This window comes from Triticum urartu, chromosome 2 (assembly GCF_003073215.2).
Source record: "Triticum urartu cultivar G1812 chromosome 2, Tu2.1, whole genome shotgun sequence".
In the NCBI taxonomy this organism is placed as follows: Eukaryota; Viridiplantae; Streptophyta; class Magnoliopsida; order Poales; family Poaceae; genus Triticum; species Triticum urartu.
The window spans coordinates 682,834,114-682,854,231 of NC_053023.1; the positions used below are offsets into that span (position 1 = coordinate 682,834,114).

At 42.2% G+C, this 20,118-nt stretch overlaps 1 protein-coding gene across 1 annotated transcript; it reads right to left on the minus strand.

Annotated features, from left to right (window-relative positions):
- Positions 1-1,534: 1,534 nt before the first annotated feature.
- LOC125539720 (gamma-soluble NSF attachment protein) lies at positions 1,535-6,359 on the minus strand. The gene is made up of 9 exons (XM_048703232.1): positions 6,071-6,359; positions 4,873-4,940; positions 4,691-4,775; positions 4,449-4,607; positions 4,246-4,383; positions 3,234-3,312; positions 2,807-2,886; positions 2,570-2,699; positions 1,535-1,944 (listed from the first exon to the last, which is right to left on the minus strand). Exons 1-9 carry the CDS (start codon positions 6,121-6,123, stop codon positions 1,840-1,842), a joined length of 897 nt encoding a protein of 298 aa, XP_048559189.1. The 5' UTR covers positions 6,124-6,359; the 3' UTR covers positions 1,535-1,839.
- Between the last annotated feature and the right edge of the window lie 13,759 nt (positions 6,360-20,118).

Sequence of the window (20,118 nt, forward strand, 5' to 3'; positions counted from 1 at the left end):
GAATTCACAGTCGAAATAAAAAGGCAATTTATTATCATCTACATAAAAAAGGAACATTGTTTGGGAAAACTGAATTCAGCATACACACGTAGTATGGACATCACAAATGCAAAATTATAGACATTGCTGATGAGTGAAATCAGTTGACCCGCATGATGGACAAAATATAAAACGACAACTATCTAGATCAAATTTCAATACTGTATTTTGACCATTAAATTTGAAATAATAAACAAAACAAAAATTGACAATTTGATTTTCATGTATTTAAAGAAAGTATATAAATAGGTAAAAAAATACTCCCCATCCCGAAATAAGCGACTCAACTTTGTACTAACTTTAGTGCAAAGCTAGTGTAAAGCTGGGTCACTTATTTTGGGACAGAGGGAGTAATAGTTTAGAAACCATAGCAATAATATCATACATATACTTCCCCACCAGTATAAGCTAGAATCATTCATTATTAATTTCTATACACTGGAAAGTGAAACGGACAATTCATACATGTCCATAAAGAGAAGCTACACCTGGAGAAATCAAGAGGATGTTTTAGCAAAAGAAAAGTTGTAAGGAACAAATGATGACAAATATTTAATTGGTTATTTTATTTGTGCTCGGAATTACAAGTCAACAAAAAAAATACTAGAGAGGGAGGGAGGGAGCGGGAGGGAGAGAGGGAGCGAGAGGGGGGGGGGGGGGGGGGGGGGGGGGGGGGGGGGGGGGGGGGGGGGGGGGGGGGGGGGGGGGGGGGGGATGGGCACCATTAATATATGCTTTGCTTGAAGCCAGATGGGAGACATGACATTTCATCAACTGTAAACACCATCATCATATTGCCAATGAAAAGGTGGTTGAATGAAGAGATGGACTAATCTCGAGTACAGTACAACCTTTCACAAATTTAGATTTAATCCTTATTAAAAATTCATCTAAAACTTACTAGGGGGAAGATAGACACCAATATGAGAATATGATTAGAAATGGAAAATACCAAGATCCGTCCAAAATACTATCGATTATACAATTAGTTAAAGACCCCAATATTATCACTCTTCTGTAGACAATATCAATATATAGCCAACGAGAAGGCGGTTGAATCAAGAGATGGACTAATCTCAAGCATGAGCGTTCATTGTTTAGATTTAATCCTTACTAAAACCACATCAAAAATCATTAGTAGGAGGATAGAAAAGGCCAAGATCGGTCCACAAGTTTGTCAGTTACATAATTAGCCGAAGAGCAAATCTATCAACCTTCGGTTGACAATCTTTGCCAAGAACACAATACAAAGGGTGGTAAGCCATGTCTATACAAAAGCATAATTATGTTTCTGCAACACATATATGTTGGTTATTCTAAATGATAGTTCAAAAAATATGTAATCTAGCCGTTCGCGGGACATACTGCTGGTTACTCCCTCCGTCCGGAAAAGCTTGTCCCAAGCTTGCCTTTTAAATGAATGTATCTAATGCTAGATACATTCATTTGAGAGACAAGCTTTTTCAGACGGAGTAATAAGTAGAATACAAATCCAGACCTGTGGAATCCGTTTGTCCTTCAGCATATGCTGGTGTATATACAAATAACAGAACACTGTCCAGGTAATCGAACAAATAAGAATGTGGCAACAGCAAACCAGCAGTATAGGTGTAGGATGTATGTGCACAGATCCAAAACAACGAAAATAAGGGGATCACAATCCATGATACAGATGCAGCCTACAAGTTTCTATGTAATTCAGAATGTGTTTTTACAACCTTTCCTGTTCATCAACGGCACATAGTTTGAGTCACTCGATTGATTGTGCTTCTCTCTGCATCTCGCTGGGCACGTTTGGGATCAAGTTAGGTCATCCTCGTCCAAGGAATCCCCGTCGTCGCCTCCTACATCTTTCTTGATGGCCTGCAGGTCACCTGTTGGTAGCTTCCTTGCGAGCCGAATTACCTGCAGCGACCGACCACGTCAGTCCGAATGAAGACACGAGCACAGTTAAAGTGAGATGGAACGGTCTTGTACTAGTTCGATAAGAAAATGAAACTTATCCTGAGACTACTGCTGAAGCACACAAGACTGGCACAGTTACAATGGTAGAATCTGAAGAATATATCTTAATTAAAAGGAACATTCTCAGTAACATGTCTAGCCTATGATGCCTCAGCACGATGCCCTCCCATGTACTGGTGCTAAGTATGCCACATAGGCAAAAAGCAGATGAGGCAATGTAATTGTGGAGGAGAGAAGACTTTGGTGTCCTCAGAAATAAACGAATCCAGGCACAAGGCCCTGTGTATATTTTGATCCCGTTCATATCCCCTTGTCCTTGTCCCCTTGCTACCGCTTGAGCTTGCACAAAAGAACCTACAGCTAACTAAATGAACCTTAGCGACAACAAACTAGGCACCTATGCATTGGGAGTTCAGTTCCCAGGCCTCCTCGCACACTAAGCACTTGCTCTAAGCACCTGTGCATTAGGAGAGTCCTTAGTTCACCATTCTAAGCACATGCACCATCATAGATCATCTTCTCATATAATCGATAGCCTTTTGACTAAGGATCTCAAAAGACATACCACATGGTCGAGGTGATTAATGGCACTTGATTGAGCAGCACGCTTGATTTCTTCAGCATCACCTTCCTCATAAGCAGACAACAGTTTCATTGCACATCGATTCTGGTCACTATTCAGGAAGCCTTGAACCCTGCAACACAGAAAGGGAGGAAAGGAAAGTGATTTAATACAACCAACATAACACAAAATATGTTACATGCCAAGGCAATACCAGTCTATCACCAACGCATAACTTACTCTGAGCAATCATTGTAGCATTTCTGAGCTTGTTGAAAATCATGTGCATAAAGGTAGATAATGATTGCACTCAGATAGGCCTGCACACATGGAACAACTCTGGATTAACACTTCTTTTTTTCAAAATCGTGATACCTCTTAACTGAACAAGACAGAATGAATATAGTTTCATTTTGCACATCAGTGTTTTATAAGGGATAAACTTCCAAGACCAGCTAGCATGCCATTATCTGTTAAGAAACTTTTCAGTTTTCACCGCATAATCTTTCTCGCTGCAAGAATTATCTTGCCGAAAGAAGGAAAAAAAACAAAGTTTCAGAATGTACACTATTCAGCGAACACATTTTGGTGAATACCAAGGTTTCCCTCAGAAACCTTGCAAAGTACAAATTTCTGAATAGCTAAGCACATTTTGTGTAAATATTACCTTGCATTGGCTGTTGACGGCATTGCACTTATCAGCAGCTGAACCAAGTCTTAAATGGAATGCAGCGGCATCCGAGTACCTGTCAGACATGGCCAAATATGAAATGACACATAAATCAGTACATAAACACGATTGCTAAGAATGCCAAGTGATGTATATGTGCATAAATGTCAGAAAAAGATCAAGGACAACGTGTGAACTGAAGAATCCAACGATAAATAAGGATGCCACTAAAACTTCAAGAACATTTTAATCCACAAGTACATTCAGCAAACAGAACCATCAAAAGGTATGAGTGCAATAAGCTCTAATAATTCTAAGCAGAGCAATTGTTCAGGGAAGGAGAAAAAAAAAGACCAAAACAAATAGGCAGGCACATACACAAAAAAGGGCCTCCTGTGAATTTACTGAATAAAGGCGTGCAAGAAGGGAGCTGGGTTTGTCCCAAAAAAAGAGACTCAATCAAAACATACACAAATCCCAGAATAAGGATGTAAAAGCTCGTGGAATATAGCATCAACCAGTTTGGATTATTTTAGTAAACAAATGTAAGCCCTTGCCGATTTCCATAGTCTCTGCCTGCTTCTTTATGTTTGATGAACCAAACAGTATTCTTAGTTAAAGCAAAAATTGCAAGGATAGACCAAAAGACTGGGAATTAATCCCCAAGTACCGGAAAGAACAACTGTAGGAACCGAAATTGGTAAAGATACCACCTATCATTGCCCACCATTTGGTGTGTGTGTAGCTTACTCCAATTCTGTCGGTGTTTACTGGGGAGTACTTATTCAAGTAGATATTGTATTACTCCCCTAGTGTTGCTCTCAAAGTTTTGGGATCGAGACTCCTTTTCTATCCTAAAATGTGCTTGCTCCAAAAGTAACAGCAAAGAACATAAGAGTAAATGAATTCAAGAAAATCATGCATGACACATGGCATGCCATGGATTTGTAGAAAGACATGCAAAAATGTAGTGTAATTGACATGCACAAGCTGATCTGTGCAATCTTACTTCTCAAGCTTCACATATAAACTTGCAGCAGCACGGTACAAGTCAAAAGCCATCTGCTCCTTTCCATCTTCTTCTAGAAGTGTGCAAGCGTCATCATACAATTTAGTTGCTTCTTCTGGAGCTTTATCTTCCAAGGCACTGATATTATAATGATTAGACACAGAGCCTCGGAACGAATGATGATCGGATTGCTTTTGAATTACCTGGCACCCTTTGCAAGAGCATCAGAGGCAGGTTGCGATCTTCCACATTCACGGTAAAATTCTGATGCTCTGCGATAAAAGTCCGAAACTTCATTCCAGAGTCCAAGCTCCTTTGCTAAAGCACCAGCATTTTCCATATGCTTAGCAGCATCCCACGGTCTAGGGAATTAGTCAAGGGTAAAATAGGTGATTGTTCAACGATGTGACAGCACAACAGACATAGATAAATTCCTGAAGGATACGATGAGATCATTTCTTGTCCTTTTGAAGCCTTCTCAAATGCATCCTTTGCTTTCTCATTGTCCTTTCTGAATCTATAAGCAATTGCTTTAAAGTGGAGATGAAATTTCATTACATACAACGCAGCGTACCAAACAGTGAAAGAGAATATACGAATATGGCGACAGCATACAAAGTCACTGACCAGCTTGTTCGTACAAGGCGGTAGCACTCTTCCAATCAGCATTCCATCTTGTGAAGCTCAGTTTTGTTCTGCAAAAGAATATATTAGAAAAAAGATTGTTCATATTCATTTAGCACATTAATGGATGCAAAAGGAATTTCTTTAAATGAAATTGATTTGATACAGTAACATCAGTAAAAATACAAAAATCAGCATACTTAGCAAACACTCACGCGCTAAAACAAACAGGTGGCAATGTAAACATATCGTCTAATAAGTATCTGAAATTCAGGCAATTGGGAAGAAAAAAAACTTATGAAAACTATGTTGCGAAGAGAGTATCAGTCAGTTTTAAATAAACTGGTGAGCTTTTGAGAAACTACGATGAACAAGAGGTTCACTTTTATGCAAGGCAATGTGCACTTGTTCCCCGCAAAAAGAAGTGCTGTTGTTCTCATCTACTATCACAATCGAAGTGGAGAATAGCCCAAGTAAAATTTCTGAATGTACCACACTAGTTAGTGCAGTGGATTTGGCACCACAAATTCTCCAACAGCCAAATGTGCTAACATGCTCAACAAGCTACACCGCTGAAAGCATAACCGCAGTAAGAAGCAACACAGACTGACACAAGAATTGGTACGCCTACACTCATGCCTGCTTCCGCTGGTGTTTCAATGGCTAATGGGATATGAACATATATGATCAGGGAGACAGAGTCTACTCGTGTTTCCCTAGGAGCGCAGATCGGATGTAAACAAAACTGCAGCAAAACAAAGAGCCGGCGTGCAGCCTAATCGCATTGCTTGATCTTTTTCCTGCAAGTTTATTGCGCCTGCTCCAAGCTAATGATCCCTTTCAGGCAGGAATGGCTAGGAAATCCCCTAGCATTTGGGGCAAGCAGTCTGAATCCTACTACCCCAAAGCTTACCTCCACCAACCACTTGGAGGTCACCAAGATCCTAAAATCAGCGCCACATATTTTCATTAAAAAAAATCGCTAGCTCCGCCTCACCTAAGATCAGGCACAGATCCAGGACGCTCCAATCCACGATCCGGAAAGAAAAACTCTACTGTAGAAAACTCTAATTCGAGAGCGGCACCTCGACTAGTCCGCCCTCTGGGCCGCGATCAGACGGCGCGCGCATCGGAAGGAGCAAGGGGAATCCCGGTGTGGGGGAGGGGGGAAGAGATAAAGGAGAGGGGGGAGGGGACTTGCAGTTTGTCGGCCTTGGCCATGAGCTTCTCCGGGTCGGCAGACGAGCTGGCCATGGCGGAGAGAGACCACCGTCTCCTTCTTCTTCTCCGCTGCTGCTCCTCGCAGATTCTCTAGGGTCGACGACGGCTGGGCTGGGTTGAGTTGGGGTTGAGTTGAGCTGCCGAGCTGCCGTTCGGAGGGAGGAAGGGATCCGGTTCCTCTCTGAGATCCGTGCAGCGTCAGTTCATCCCGTCGCTGTGACAGACCGGACGTCGAACAGCTGGAAAAAAAATTCAATGAAGTCGAAGCCGTGTGACCGGGGGCCCAATCCTTGTAATGAGGCCGACTCAGTGGAAAGCAGAAACGATACGTTTTGTCGTCATGGCCCAACAACCCAGGGTCCTAACCAACGGCCCGGAGTTCAAGTGAAGTTGGATTTGGTTCGCATTTTACAGTTATTTATACTAGTACAAATGCCCGTGCGTTGCATCGGGCGAAATATTAAGTATAAATTGCTCCACGTGCTATTATGCAACATTTTTTAATATAATTTTTGCAAATGTCAGCAATAAGGTCAATATAACCTTTGAGTGTAGCAATTATGATCTCGACGCACCGCGATCTAGCAGTGTCCTTGCAACAGGACTGTAATGAATGAAATTGCTATCTTTCCTTAAAAAACAGAAATAAGGCAACCTGCAAAAAGTAAGGCTCGACAATGTTTTTATTTGTGGTGACGACCGACCCTGTTTGTACTTCCTAGGTTGCAACTATTGGAAATATGCCCTAGAGGCAATAATAAATTAGTTATTATTATATTTCCTTATTCATGATAATCGTTTATTATCCATGCTAGAATTGTATTGATAGGAAACTCAGATACATGTGTGGATACATAGACAACACCATGTCCCTAGTAAGCCTCTAGTTGACTAGTTCGTTGATCAATAGATGGTTACGGTTTCCTGACCATGGACATTGGATGTCATTGATAACGGGATCACATCATTAGGAGAATGATGTGATGGAAAAAGACCCAATCCTAAGCCTAGCACAAGATCATGTAGTTCGTATGCTAAAGCTTTTCTAATGTCAAGTATCATTTCCTTAGACCATGAGATTGTGCAACTCCCGGATACCGTAGGAGTGCTTTGGGTGTGCCAAACATCACAACGTAATTGGGTGACTATAAAGGTACACTACGGGTATCTCTGAAAGTGTCTGTTGGGTTGGCACGAATCGAGACTGGGATTTGTCACTCCGTGTGACGGAGAGGTATCTCTGGGCCCACTCGGTAGGACATCATCATAATGTGCACAATGTGATCAAGGAGTTGATCACGGGATGATGTGTTACGGAACGAGTAAAGAGACTTGCCGGTAACGAGATTGAACAAGGTATCGGATACCGACGATCGAATCTCGGGCAAGTAACATACCGATAGACAAAGGGAATTGTATACGGGATTGATTACGTCCTTGACATCGTGGTTCATCCGATGAAATCATCGTGGAACATGTGGGAGCCAACATGGGTATCCAGATCCCACTGTTGGTTATTGACCAGAGAGTCATCTCGGTCATGTCTGCATGTCTCCCGAACCCGTAGGGTCTACACACTTAAGGTTCGGTGACGCTAGGGTTATAGAGATATTAGTATGCGGTAACCCGAAAGTTGTTCGGAGTCCCGGATGAGATCCCGAACGTCACGAGGAGTTCCGGAATGGTCCGGAGGTAAATAATTATATATAGGAAGTGTTATTTCGGCCATCGGGACAAGTTTCGGGGTCACCGATATTGTACCGGGACCACCGGAAGGGTCCCGGGGGTCCACCGGGTGGGGCCACCTGCCCCGGGGGGTCACATGGGCTGTAGGGGGTGCACCTTGGCCTATATGGGCCAAGGGCACCAGCCCCAAGAGGCCCATGCGCCAAGAGAAGAGGAAAAGGAAAGGAAGAGTCCTAAAGGGGGAAGGCACCTCCGAGGTGCCTTGGGGAGGAGGGACTCCTCCCTGGCCGCACCCTTCCTTGGAGGAAGGGCCAAGGCTGCGCCCTCTCCCTTGGCCCTATATATAGTGGGGGGAAGGGAGGGCAGCACACCTAAGCCCTGGCGCCTCCCTCTCCCTCCCATGACACATCTCCCTCCTCCCAAGGCGCTTGGCGAAGCCCTGTTGGAATCCCGCTACTTCCACCACCACGCCGTCGTGTTGCTGGATCTCCATCAACCTCTCCTCCCCCCTTGCTGGATCAAGAAGGAGGAGACGTCGCTGCTCCGTACGTGTGTTGAACGCCGAGGTGCCGTCCGTTCGGCGCTAGGATCATCAGTGATTTGGATCACGACGAGTACGGCTCCATCAACCCCGTTCTCTTGAACGCTTCCACGCGCGATCTACAAGGGTATGTAGATCCACTCCTCCCTCGTTGCTAGATGACTCTGACTTCATAGATTGATCTTGGTGACACGTAGGAAAATTTGAATTATTGCTACGTTCCCCAACAGTGGCATCATGAGCTAGGTCTATGCGTAGTTACTATGCACGAGTAGAACACAAAGTAGTTGTGGGCGTTAATTTTGTTCAATATGCTTACCGTTACTAGTCCAATCTTGATTCGGCGGCATTGTGGGATGAAGCGGCCCGGACCGACCTTACACGTACTCTTACGTGAGACTGGTTCCACCGACTGACATGCACTAGTTGCATAAAGGTGGCTAGCGGGTGTCTGTCTCTCCCACTTTAGTCAGATCAGATTCGATGAAAAGGGTCCTTATGAAGGGTAAATAGCAATTGGCATATCACGTTGTGGTTTTTGCGTAGGTAAGAAACGTTCTTGCTAGAAACCCATAGCAGCCACGTAAAACATGCAAACAACAATTAGAGGACGTCTAACTTGTTTTTGCAGGGTATGCTATGTGATGTGATATGGCCAAAAGGATGTGATGAATGATATATGTGATGTATGAGATTGATCATGTTCTTGTAATAGGAATCACGACTTGCATGTCGATGAGTATGACAACCGGCAGGAGCCATAGGAGTTGTCTTAATTTATTTATGACCTGCATGTCAACATAAACGTCATGTAATTACTTTACTTTATTGCTAACGGTTAGCTGTAGTAGTAGAAGTAATAGATGGCGAGACAACTTCAAGAAGACACGATGATGGAGATCATGATGATGGAGATCATGGTGTCATGCCGGTGACAACGATGATCATGGAGCCCCGAAGATGGAGATCAAAGGAGCTATATGATATTGGCCATATCATGTCACTATTATTTGATTGCATGTGATGTTTATCATGTTTATGCATCTTGTTTACTTAGAACGACGGTAGTAAATAAGATGATCCCTCATTAAAATTTCAAGAAAGTGTTTCCCCTAACTGTGCACCGTTGCGAAAGTTCGTCGTTTCGAAGCACCACGTGATGATCGGGTGTGATAGATTCTTACGTTCACATACAACGGGTGTAAGATAGATTTACACACGCGAAACACTTAGGTTGACTTGACGAGCCTAGCATGTACAGACATGGCCTCGGAACACAAGAGACCGAAAGGTCGAGCATGAGTCGTATGGTAGATACGATCAACATGAAGATGTTCACCGATGATGACTAGTCCGTCTCACGTGATGATCGGACACGGCCTAGTTGACTCGGATCATGTAATCACTTAGATGACTAGAGGGATGTCTATCTGAGTGGGAGTTCATAAGATGAACTTAATTATCCTGAACATAGTCAAAAGGTCTTCGCAAATTATGAACATAGTCAAAAGGTCTTCGCAAATTATGTCGTAGCTCGTGCTTCAGTTCTACTGTTTAGATATGTTCCTAGAGAAAATTTAGTTGAAAGTTGATAGTAGTAATTATGCGGACTAGGTCCGTAAACTGAGGTTTGTCCTCATTGCTTCATAGAAGGCTTATGTCCTTAATGCACCGCTCAGTGTGCTGAACCTCGAACGTTGTCTATGGATGTTGCGAACATCTGACATACACATTTTGATAACTACGTGATAGTTCAGTTAAACGGTTTAGAGTTGAGGCACCGAAGACGTTTTGAAACGTCGCGAAACATATGAGATGTTTCGAGGGCTGAAATTGGGATTTTAGGCTCGTGCCTACGTCAAGAGGTATAAGACCTCCGATGATTTTCTTAGCCTACAAACTGAGGAGAAAAGCTCAATTGTTGTGCTTGTGCTCAGATTGTCTGAGTACAACAATCGCTTGAATCGAGTGGGAGTTGATCTTCCAGATGAAATAGTGATGGTTCTCCGAAGTCATTACCACCAAGCTGCTAGAGCTTCGTGATGAACTATGATATATCAGGGACATATATGATGATCCTTGAGATATTCGCGATGTTTGACACCGCAAAAGTAGAAATCAAGAAGGAGCATCAATTGCTGATGGTTGGTGAAACCACTAGTTTCAAGAAGGGCAAGGGAACAAAGGGATACTTCATGAAACGGCAATTCAGCTGCTGCTCTAGTGAAGAAACCCAAGGTTGAACCCAAACCCGAGACTGAGTGCTTCTGTAATAAGGGGAACAGCCACTGGAGCACAATTATCCTAAATACTTGGTAGATGAGAAGGCTGGCAAGGTCGATAGAAGTATATTGGATATACATTGTGTTGATGTGTACTTTACTAGTACTCCTAGTAGCACCAGGGTATTAGATACCGGTTCGGTTGCTAAGTGTTAGTAACTCGAAACAAAAGGCTACGGAATAAACGGAGACTAGCTAAAGGTGAGCTGACGATATGTGTTGGAAGTGTTTCCAGGGTTGATATGATCAAGCATCACACGCTCCCTCTACCATTGAGATTGGTATTAAAACCTAAATAATTGTTATTTGGTGTTTGCGTTGAGAATATACATGATTGGATTATGTCTATCGCAATACGGTTATTCATTTAAAGAGAATAATGGTTACTCTGTTTATTTGAATAATACCTTCAAATGGTCTTACACCTGAAATGAATGGTTTATTGAATCTCGATCGTAGTGATACACATGTTCATGCCAAAAGATAGTAATGATAGTACCACCTACTTGTGGCACTGCCACTTAAGTCATATCGGTATAAAACGCATGAAGAAGCTCCATGTTGATGGATCTTTGGGCTCACTCGTTTTTGAAAGGTTTGAGACATGCGAACCATGTCTATTGGTGTATATGCATGAAGAAACTCCATGCAAATGGACCGTTTGGACTCACTTGATTTTGAATCACTTGAGACATGCAAATCATACCACATGGGCAAGATGACTGAAAGCCTCGTTTTTCAGTAAAATGGAACTAGAAAGCAACTTGTTGGAAGTAATACATTTTGATGTGTGTAGTCCAATGAGTGCTGAGGCGTGTAGTGGACATCGTTATGTTCTTACTTCACAGATGGTTTGAGTAGATGTTGAGTACATTTACTTGATGAATCACGAGTCTGAATTATTGAAAGGTTCAAGTAATTTCAGGGTGAAGTTGAAAGATCGTCGTGACAAGAGGATAAAAGATCTATGATATGATCATAGAGATGAATATCTGAATTACGAGTTTGGCACAGAATTAAGACATTGTGGAAATTGTTTCACAACTAATACAGCCTGGAACACCGTAGTGTGATGTCCGAACATCATAACTGCACCCTATTGGATATGATGCATACCATGATGTCTCTTATCGAATTACCATGATAGTTTATGGGTTAGGCATTAAAGACAACCACATTCACTTTAAATAGGGCATCACATAATTCCGATGAGATGACACCGCATGAACTATGGTTTAGGGAAACCTAAGCTGTCATTTCTTAAAAGTTTGGGGCTGCGACGCTTATGTGAAAAAGTTTCAGGCTGATAAGCTCGAACCCAAAGCGGATAAATGCATCTTCATAGGACACCCAAAACAGTTGGGTATACCTCCTGTCTCAGATTCGAAAGCAATAAGGGATTGTTTCTAGAATCGGGTCCTTTCTCGAGAAAAAGTTTCTCTCGAAAGAATTGAGTGGGAGGATGGTGGAGACTTGATGAGGTTATTGAACCATCTCTTCAACTAGCGTGTGGCAGGGCACAGGGAGTTGTTCCTGTGGCACCTACACCAATTGAAGTGGAAGCTTATGATAGTGATCATGAAACTTCAGATCAAGTCACTACCAAACCTCGTGGGATGACAAGGATGCGTACTACTTCAGAATGGTACGTAATCCTGTCTTGGAAGTCATGTTGCTAGACAACAATGAACCTACGAGCTATGGAGAAGCGATGGTGGGCCCGGATTCCGATAAATGGCTCGAGGCCATATAATCCGAGAGAGGATCCATGTATGAAAACAAAGTGTAGACTTTGGAAGAGCTACTTGATGGTCGTAAGGCTATTAGGTACAGATGGTTTTTAAAAAGAAGACGGACAATGATGGTAAATGTCACCATTAAGAAAGCTCGACTTGTCGTTAAGATGTTTTCCGACAAGTTCAAGGAGTTGACTACGATGAGACTTTCTCACTCATAGCGATGCTAAGAGTCTGTTGGAATTATATTAGCGATTACTGCATTATTTATGAAATCTTGCAGATAGGATGTCAAAAACATTGTTTCCTCGACGATTTTCTTGAGGAAAGGTTGTATGTGATACAACCGGAAGGTTTTGTTAATCCTGAAAGATGCTAATAAGTATGCAAAGCTCCAGCAATCCTTCTAAGGACTGGAGTAAGCATCTCGGAGTTGGAATGTATGCTTTGATAAGATGATCAAAGTTTTGGGTTTATACAAAGTTTATGAGAAACTTGTATTTCCAAAGAAGTGAGTGGGAGCACTATAGAATTTCTGATGAGTATATGTTGTTGACATATTGTTGATCAAAAATGATGTAGAATTTCTGGAAAGCATGCAGAGTTATTTGAAAAGTGTTTTTCAATGGAAAGCCTGGATTAAGCTACTTGAACATTGAGCATCAAGATCTATAAGGATAGATCAAAACGCTTAATGGTACTTTCAAATGAGCACATACCTTGACATGATCTTGAAGGTGTTCAAGATGGATCAGTCAAAGAAGGAGTTCTTGCCTGAGTTGTAAGGTATGAAGTTAAGACTTAAAGCTTGACCACGGCAGAATAGAGAGAAAGGACGAAGGTCGTCCCCTATGCTTAAGACATAGGCTCTACAGTATGCTATGTTGTGTACCGCACCTGAAATGTGCCTTGCCATGAGTCAGTCAAGGGGTACAAGAGTGATCTAAGAATGGATCACAGGACATCGGTCAAAGTTATCCTTAGTAACTAGTGGACTAAGGAATTTTCTCGATTATGGAGGTGGTAAAAGAGTTCGTCGTAAAGAGTTACGTCGATGCAAGCTTAACACCTATCCGGATAGCTCTGAGTAGAGATACCGGATACGTATAATGGAGCAACAATTTAGAATAGCTCCAAGTAGAACAATTATTTGAAATGGCTCCAAATGTAGCGTAGTAGTTGCATCTACAAGATGACATAAGAAATTTACGGAGTACATACGGATCTGAAAGATTCAGACCCGTTGACTATAACATCTCTCACAAGCATAACATGATCAAACCCAGAACTCATCGAGTGTTAATCACATGGTAATGTGAACTAGATTATTGACTCTAGTAAACTCTTTGGGTGTTAGTCACATGGGGATGTGACCTTGAGCGTTAATCACATATCGATGTGAACTGGATTATTGACTCTAGTGCAAGTGGGAGACTGTTGGAAATATGCCCTAGAGGCAATAATAAATTAGTTATTATTATATTTCCTTGTTCATGATAATCGTTTATTATCCATGCTAGAATTGTATTGATAGGAAACTCAGATACATGTGTGGATACATAGACAACACCATGTCCCTAGTAAGCCTCTAGTTGACTAGCTCGTTAATCAATAGATGGTTACGGTTTCCTAACCATGGACATTGGGTGTCATTGATAACGGGATCACATCATTAGGAGAATGATGTGATGGACAAAGACCCAATCCTAAGCCTAGCACAAGATCATGTAGTTCGTATGCTAAAGCTTTTCTAATGTCAAGTATCATTTCCTTAGACCATGAGATTGTGCAACTCCCGGATACCGTAGGAGTGCTTTGGGTGTGCCAAACATCACAACGTAACTGGGTGACTATAAAGGTACACTACGGGTATCTCCGAAAGTGTCTGTTGGGTTGGCACGAATCGAGACTGGGATTTGTCACTCCGTGTGACGGAGAGGTATCTCTGGGCCCACTCGGTAGGACATCATCATAATGTGCACAATGTGATCAAGGAGTTGATCACGGGATGATGTGTTACGGAACGAGTAAAGAGACTTGCCGGTAACGAGATTGAACAAGGTATCGGATACCAACGATCGAATCTCGGGCAAGTAACATACCGATAGACAAAGGGAATTGTATACGTGATTGATTAAGTCCTTGACATCGTGGTTCATCTGATCAGATCATCGTGGAACATGTGGGAGCCAACATGGGTATCCAGATCCTGCTGTGGTTATTGACCAGAGAGTCATCTCGGTCATGTCTGCATGTCTCCCGAACCCGTAGGGTCTACACACTTAAGGTTCGGTGACGCTAGGGTTATAGAGATATTAGTATGCGGTAACCCGAAAGTTGTTCGGAGTCCCGGATGAGATCCCGGACGTCACGAGGAGTTCCGGAATGGTCCGGAGGTAAAGAATTATATATAGGAAGTGCTATTTCGGCCATCGGGACAAGTTTCGGGGTCACCGGTATTGTACCGGGACCACCGGAAGGGTCCCGGGGGTCCACCGGGTGGGGCCACCTGCCCCGGGGGGCCACATGGGCTGTAGGGGGTGCGCCTTGGCCTATATGGGCCAAGGGCACCAGCCCCAAGAGGCCCATGCGCCAAGAGAAGAGGAAAAGGAAGAGTCCTAAAGGGGGAAGGCACCTCCGAGGTGCCTTGGGGAGGAGGGACTCCTCCCTGGCCGCACCCTTCCTTGGAGGAAGGGCCAAGGCTGCGCCCCCCTCTCCCTTGGCCCTATATATAGTGGGGGGAAGGGAGGGCAGCACCACCCTGAGCCCTGGCGCCTCCCTCTCCCTCCCATGATACATCTCCCTCCTCCCAAGGCGCTTGGCGAAGCCCTGTTGGAATCCCGCTACTTCCACCACCACGCCGTCGTGTTGCTGGATCTCCATCAACCTCTCCTCCCCCCTTGCTGGATCAAGAAGGAGGAGACGTCGCTGCTCCGTACATGTGTTGAACGCGGAGGTGCCGTCCGTTCGGCGCTAGGATCATCGGTGATTTGGATCACGACGAGTACGACTCCATCAACCCCGTTCTCTTGAACGCTTCCGCGCGCGATCTATAAGGGTATGTAGATCCACTCCTCCCTCGTTGCTAGATGACTCCATAGATTGATCTTGGTTACACGTAGGAAAATTTTGAATTATTGCTACGTTCCCCAACAGCGACACCAAGACAGCCCGATACAAATTATGGAATGCTGCTAGTAATTACGGATATTTTTTCAAACAGAGATTCTGTCGATTGTCATCACTGACCACACGTAGCTGAGTGCCTGAGTCAAAGAATAAAAGAACGTCTCAAACCAGGCAATATCAAAATGTCCGTTCATGCCTATGTAGACACATCACACAACAACAAAAGTTCATCCGAATAAAGCCTCAGCAAGAAAGAGGCAAACATGGAAACATGAAACGAAAGTACATGACTATAGAATCTATCAAAGAAAAGAAAATACAGCCCTGATGGGGAAACCAGTTCATACTGTTGCACTCCAAAAAACTATTGAAGAAAACACAGAAGGTCATCTATAGCCTCTAGCAAACTTTTGAAGATAAATCAGACTAAAGACTTATCGCTTAGACTCTATCCAAACTGGAGATAAAAAGATGTAGTGAACAGTAAGGAAATTATATGGTGTGTGAGATTAGACATGCCTAACTTTAAGCTTAAATTAGAATTCATGCATGCGAAATAACATCTCCGTGCAACATGCACGTACTATTTCTGATACCATGTTCTAACGTGTAAAGTATTAAATTAGCAATGGACAACGCCTACACATGTATTGATTAGGGGGCATCACGGATTGGATGGAGGTCTACAATAGTACCTTGTTTTGAAGTGTATTTGCTAGGATTTGGATTTGAATAGGTACAAGATCAAGGAGGTCCTTACAGGGGCAGTGGAAAGGTGGGTGAATACCTGCGCAGGGCCGCAGGGCCGAGCGGGGCAGCCAGCATGGTGAGTGGAGTGGGGCCAGAGCAGTGCGCCCTCCGGGATCCGGATCCTCTCCTCCGACTTAACCTCTTCATGAAAGAAAGAAAGAAAGAAAATACCTTGAACCCAAAGAAGTTGAGTATGTACGGCAAGATAGCAACCCCTGAGAAGATACAAAACCTCGCCCAATCTCCTGCCAACCAGACGTACAAACAGAGTACACGGGACCAGCATACACATACACTCTTCATAGCATAATAAAACAGAAGTACCAAACCATTCAAGAAAATCTTGTAGTACAGTCTATCAGGACACAACATATACATGCATGTACACCATGATCCATGATCGTCACTGAAAACAGGCCACTCCGGCTGGCAAAGAAGTGGCAGCAAAGCGCACACTTGTCCACGTCAGGTTTCTATACTTAACATGTAGACCTCATAGTCATTCACTTATCCTCAAGATACGGTCTCTTGCGATCGTCATCTGCGCCTCCAGAGTAGCTATTTTGCTGATAGGAGAGCCCCTGTCATTTAGGGTAGGACGCAAGAAGACATCTACCTCTGTCACGATATCTTTTTCTTCGTCGTCATTCACCGGAGCTTGGCCGAAAGACTGCAGTGCAGCGATGAGGACAGAGGAAGCTTCTTCTGTGTCCAAGGGATCATCATCTTCAGTTTATGACTCATCCTGTGACAAAGAGGGATTTCAGTGCAAGCAAGAAATTGAAGTGTATGTATAGACAAAAAAAACTGTGCAGGGCTACAGATTCTGATGATACAACATCAATTTACTTAAGCTCTTACACGGGCAGTGAAGGTCAAGGTGAACCTAAGGAAATATCATAGTCAGCAAAAAAAAGTTGAAAGAAGACGATCAAATTAAAACCATGTAACTAAATACATAGAAGAATCTTCTTATAAATAAATCAGGCAACCAATATTTTGTCTGATATTCAAAGAGCTATGTTTGATTGACTCTTCTATATTATACGATGCTCTATGGCAACAGATAAATGAGAGCCAAAAGAGTATTATTAAAATTGAATGCATGCCTTATATATACCAAGGGTCATTCTTGAGAAAATTTGTGGCTCATGCCTCTTGACATTTAGAAGAAAATGTTGGATAATATGTAGGTGCTAGCACTTTGCAGAAGGTACAAACCTTACAGGTTCACTCAAGCAAATACCACAAATCATATTTTCGCACAGTAATGGTTCACAGAATTACAGAGAAATTGAGAGAGAGAGAGAGAGAGAGAGAGAGAGAGAGAGTGGTTCACAGAATTACAGAAAAATTGAGAGCGAGAGAGAGAGAGAGAGGCAACAAGTTGGAGTTCAGAGGAGAACTGCAACAACGGGTTTGAGAAGAGCTTCAGAAGAAGTGCAGCAGCAACATCGCTAAGAGAGATGGGACAGCCACAGGCAGCAAGGAGCAGAGAGGAGAGGCAGCGGCAAGGCAAGACTACTACAAAACCTATGACTAAGTCGAACTATATATTTTTACGATTGATGGGCATACTCGCGACTTCACCCATAATATTTCAAAAAAAGTTGAATCCTTCATTTTTCAAATTTGAGCATTGGCACATATCCACTGTATGGATTAGTCATATTATCAGGCTGGGTCAGTATATTTGTAAATTTGTCACATAAATAGTTTGTCGAACCAATTCCAGTAATAATCAATAGACACTAGATCATGAAGGCGCGCGTTGCTGCGCCCGTCCATTTTGACAATAAAATGGTAGGAATTAATGAAATATGTAGGTTAAATTGACATGGACCGACATATACAAGTGTTAGTAGCGGAAGAGTTTAAGGTGTATATAATCCGTAGAAGAAAAACGGGACCACTTCACGTACATGTTTTATTTGTGTTTGTCTTTTTAGCAGTGTCAAAGATCTTCCTAACATACATGACAGATAATAAGCCTTAACAATTATGGTCAAATTTTGGTGTTGATAGCCAGAAAAGAAATATTTGGCAATCAACTCTTAAGCTGTAAAAAATTGGCTAGCATTAGAGAAGTGTACCTCAATTCAAAACTATAGCTTTTATTGTGCAAATCATGTTAGCTTAAGAGAGGATTTTGTCTCAGCTACTTTTTCATGGGCACATTTGGCGCTCATAAAATTATGAGTGTGGCTTGCAATTTGAAACAAGCCAACACAAAATTGTATTGACTGCAATCCGATTATCCTTCCATCTGACGATCTATTTCAGTATATATGATATATATCATACTATTAAAAGGACGCCATTGGATGCCATTGCATACAAAAATGATTAAATTGTCGTAGTTGTTGTATGGTACATTTATGGCTACAGAAAACGCAATGAGCTTGAAAGATGTTAAAAACATAAACCCAAAGCATAATTATAATCCATGAAGATTGTGGAACATGCCAAAAGATCTCATAACAAAATATTATCCATAATAATTTGAAAAATGATATGATGGAAAAAAGGTTTGAGTGAACACATGTGACTGATATTTCACACCTCGAACAATAGACCCCTTCAAGATACATGCCAAGTTACTAACACAGTTTCTATGCATTGATGTTGAATGACAAGGGCAAAAGGTGGTACCTTATGTGGAAGTGAGCCTTCAACATCTTCAACATGCTTATGTAGGAAAAAATGTTACAAAATATGATAGTAGCTGAAGGTATAATACCTTCCTCTTAGAATTTGTTGAATACGAACCTCATAATACAATGGACATGACCGCCCATTTTTTCAATGAACAACCTTCATGCAAGAGAGGAATATTAGTTTCCACATATTTGCACATCTCAGTAGCACATCTAACAGTATAGAGAATTGCATTACAATATATTATGAAAATGAGACCACTCCACAACACAATGAGAAATGTGTGATAGCCCTGCCCCTACACCCTCATGAACAACAATTTTAAAAATAATTAAAAAGCTTTAAAAAATCTGAATATGAACAGGGAAGTTTTCTTATGAAGAGCTTGCTAAGATAACCTGTGATATGTATCTCTTGAGCTTCCTGAGGCAGTAGGCTATATATGCCTGAGCTGCAAATCAGTTTAGCAGCCAAACTAACATACAAAAAAAAGACAGGAAAGAGAACTTACATGTTATATCAGTGCACACCACCGTTATTGTGGGAAGTTTAAATGTGAATACAACATCCACATTAAAGGATGAAGATAGCTTCCTGGGCGAGTGTTCTTGCAATGCTTGAGATCCCAATAACTTTAGCATCCAAACTAACCTGAAAAAAAGGGAAGACGGAAAAGAGAGAGACCTCAAAAGAAGGGAAGCAGAAAATAGAGAGGCTACAGATTAGTATAAGTACACACCACAGTTATGCAAGAAGTGTAAATGTTAGTACGATGTGCAAGTTACAGGCTGATGATAAGAACATCAAGAAACATAATAATCAATGATTTTTGGTTCAGCTTCACCTAACAGCCAAAAGTTGCATAACAAGCTTGGTCAAAAGGGCCACCAAACTAAAACCTAATTATCATACAGTTTACTGCTGAATTATGCATTGAACTATCTCTGAATATTCATGTGCGGATCAAGCACAGAAATAACATGTAAATTTCCGATTGTAGAACTGTACAACTGCGTATATGGAGGATTGGTAACTTGAAATTATAAAAGTAACACTAAAATGCTGGTAACCACAAATCAAAAAGTAGTATTGTCATTGCACTTGCAGGGTAATCTGTTTTGGATTTCATAAAGTGAAAAGACATACATGCATGATTGCTTCTCCGTGTCCTCCTGCATGCTTTCCCTCACACATCTAGGCGAAGACAGGGCTAGAGTCAATGTAGTGCGGAAGCACAGAGGTTGGA

What these genes read in the sequence shown, in the direction of transcription:
- LOC125539720 (XM_048703232.1), bottom strand. Translation starts at nt 6,123, where the DNA reads ATGGCCAGCTCGTCTGCCGACCCGGAGAAGCTCATGGCCAAGGCCGAC. An exon ending in CCGTCAACAGCCAATGCAAG is followed by an intron (nt 2,887 to 3,233) that starts GTAATATTTACA and finishes CCATGTGTGCAG; the next exon opens with GCCTATCTGAGTGCAATCAT. An exon ending in TGCTACAATGATTGCTCAGA is followed by an intron (nt 2,700 to 2,806) that starts GTAAGTTATGCG and finishes TCTGTGTTGCAG; the next exon opens with GGTTCAAGGCTTCCTGAATA.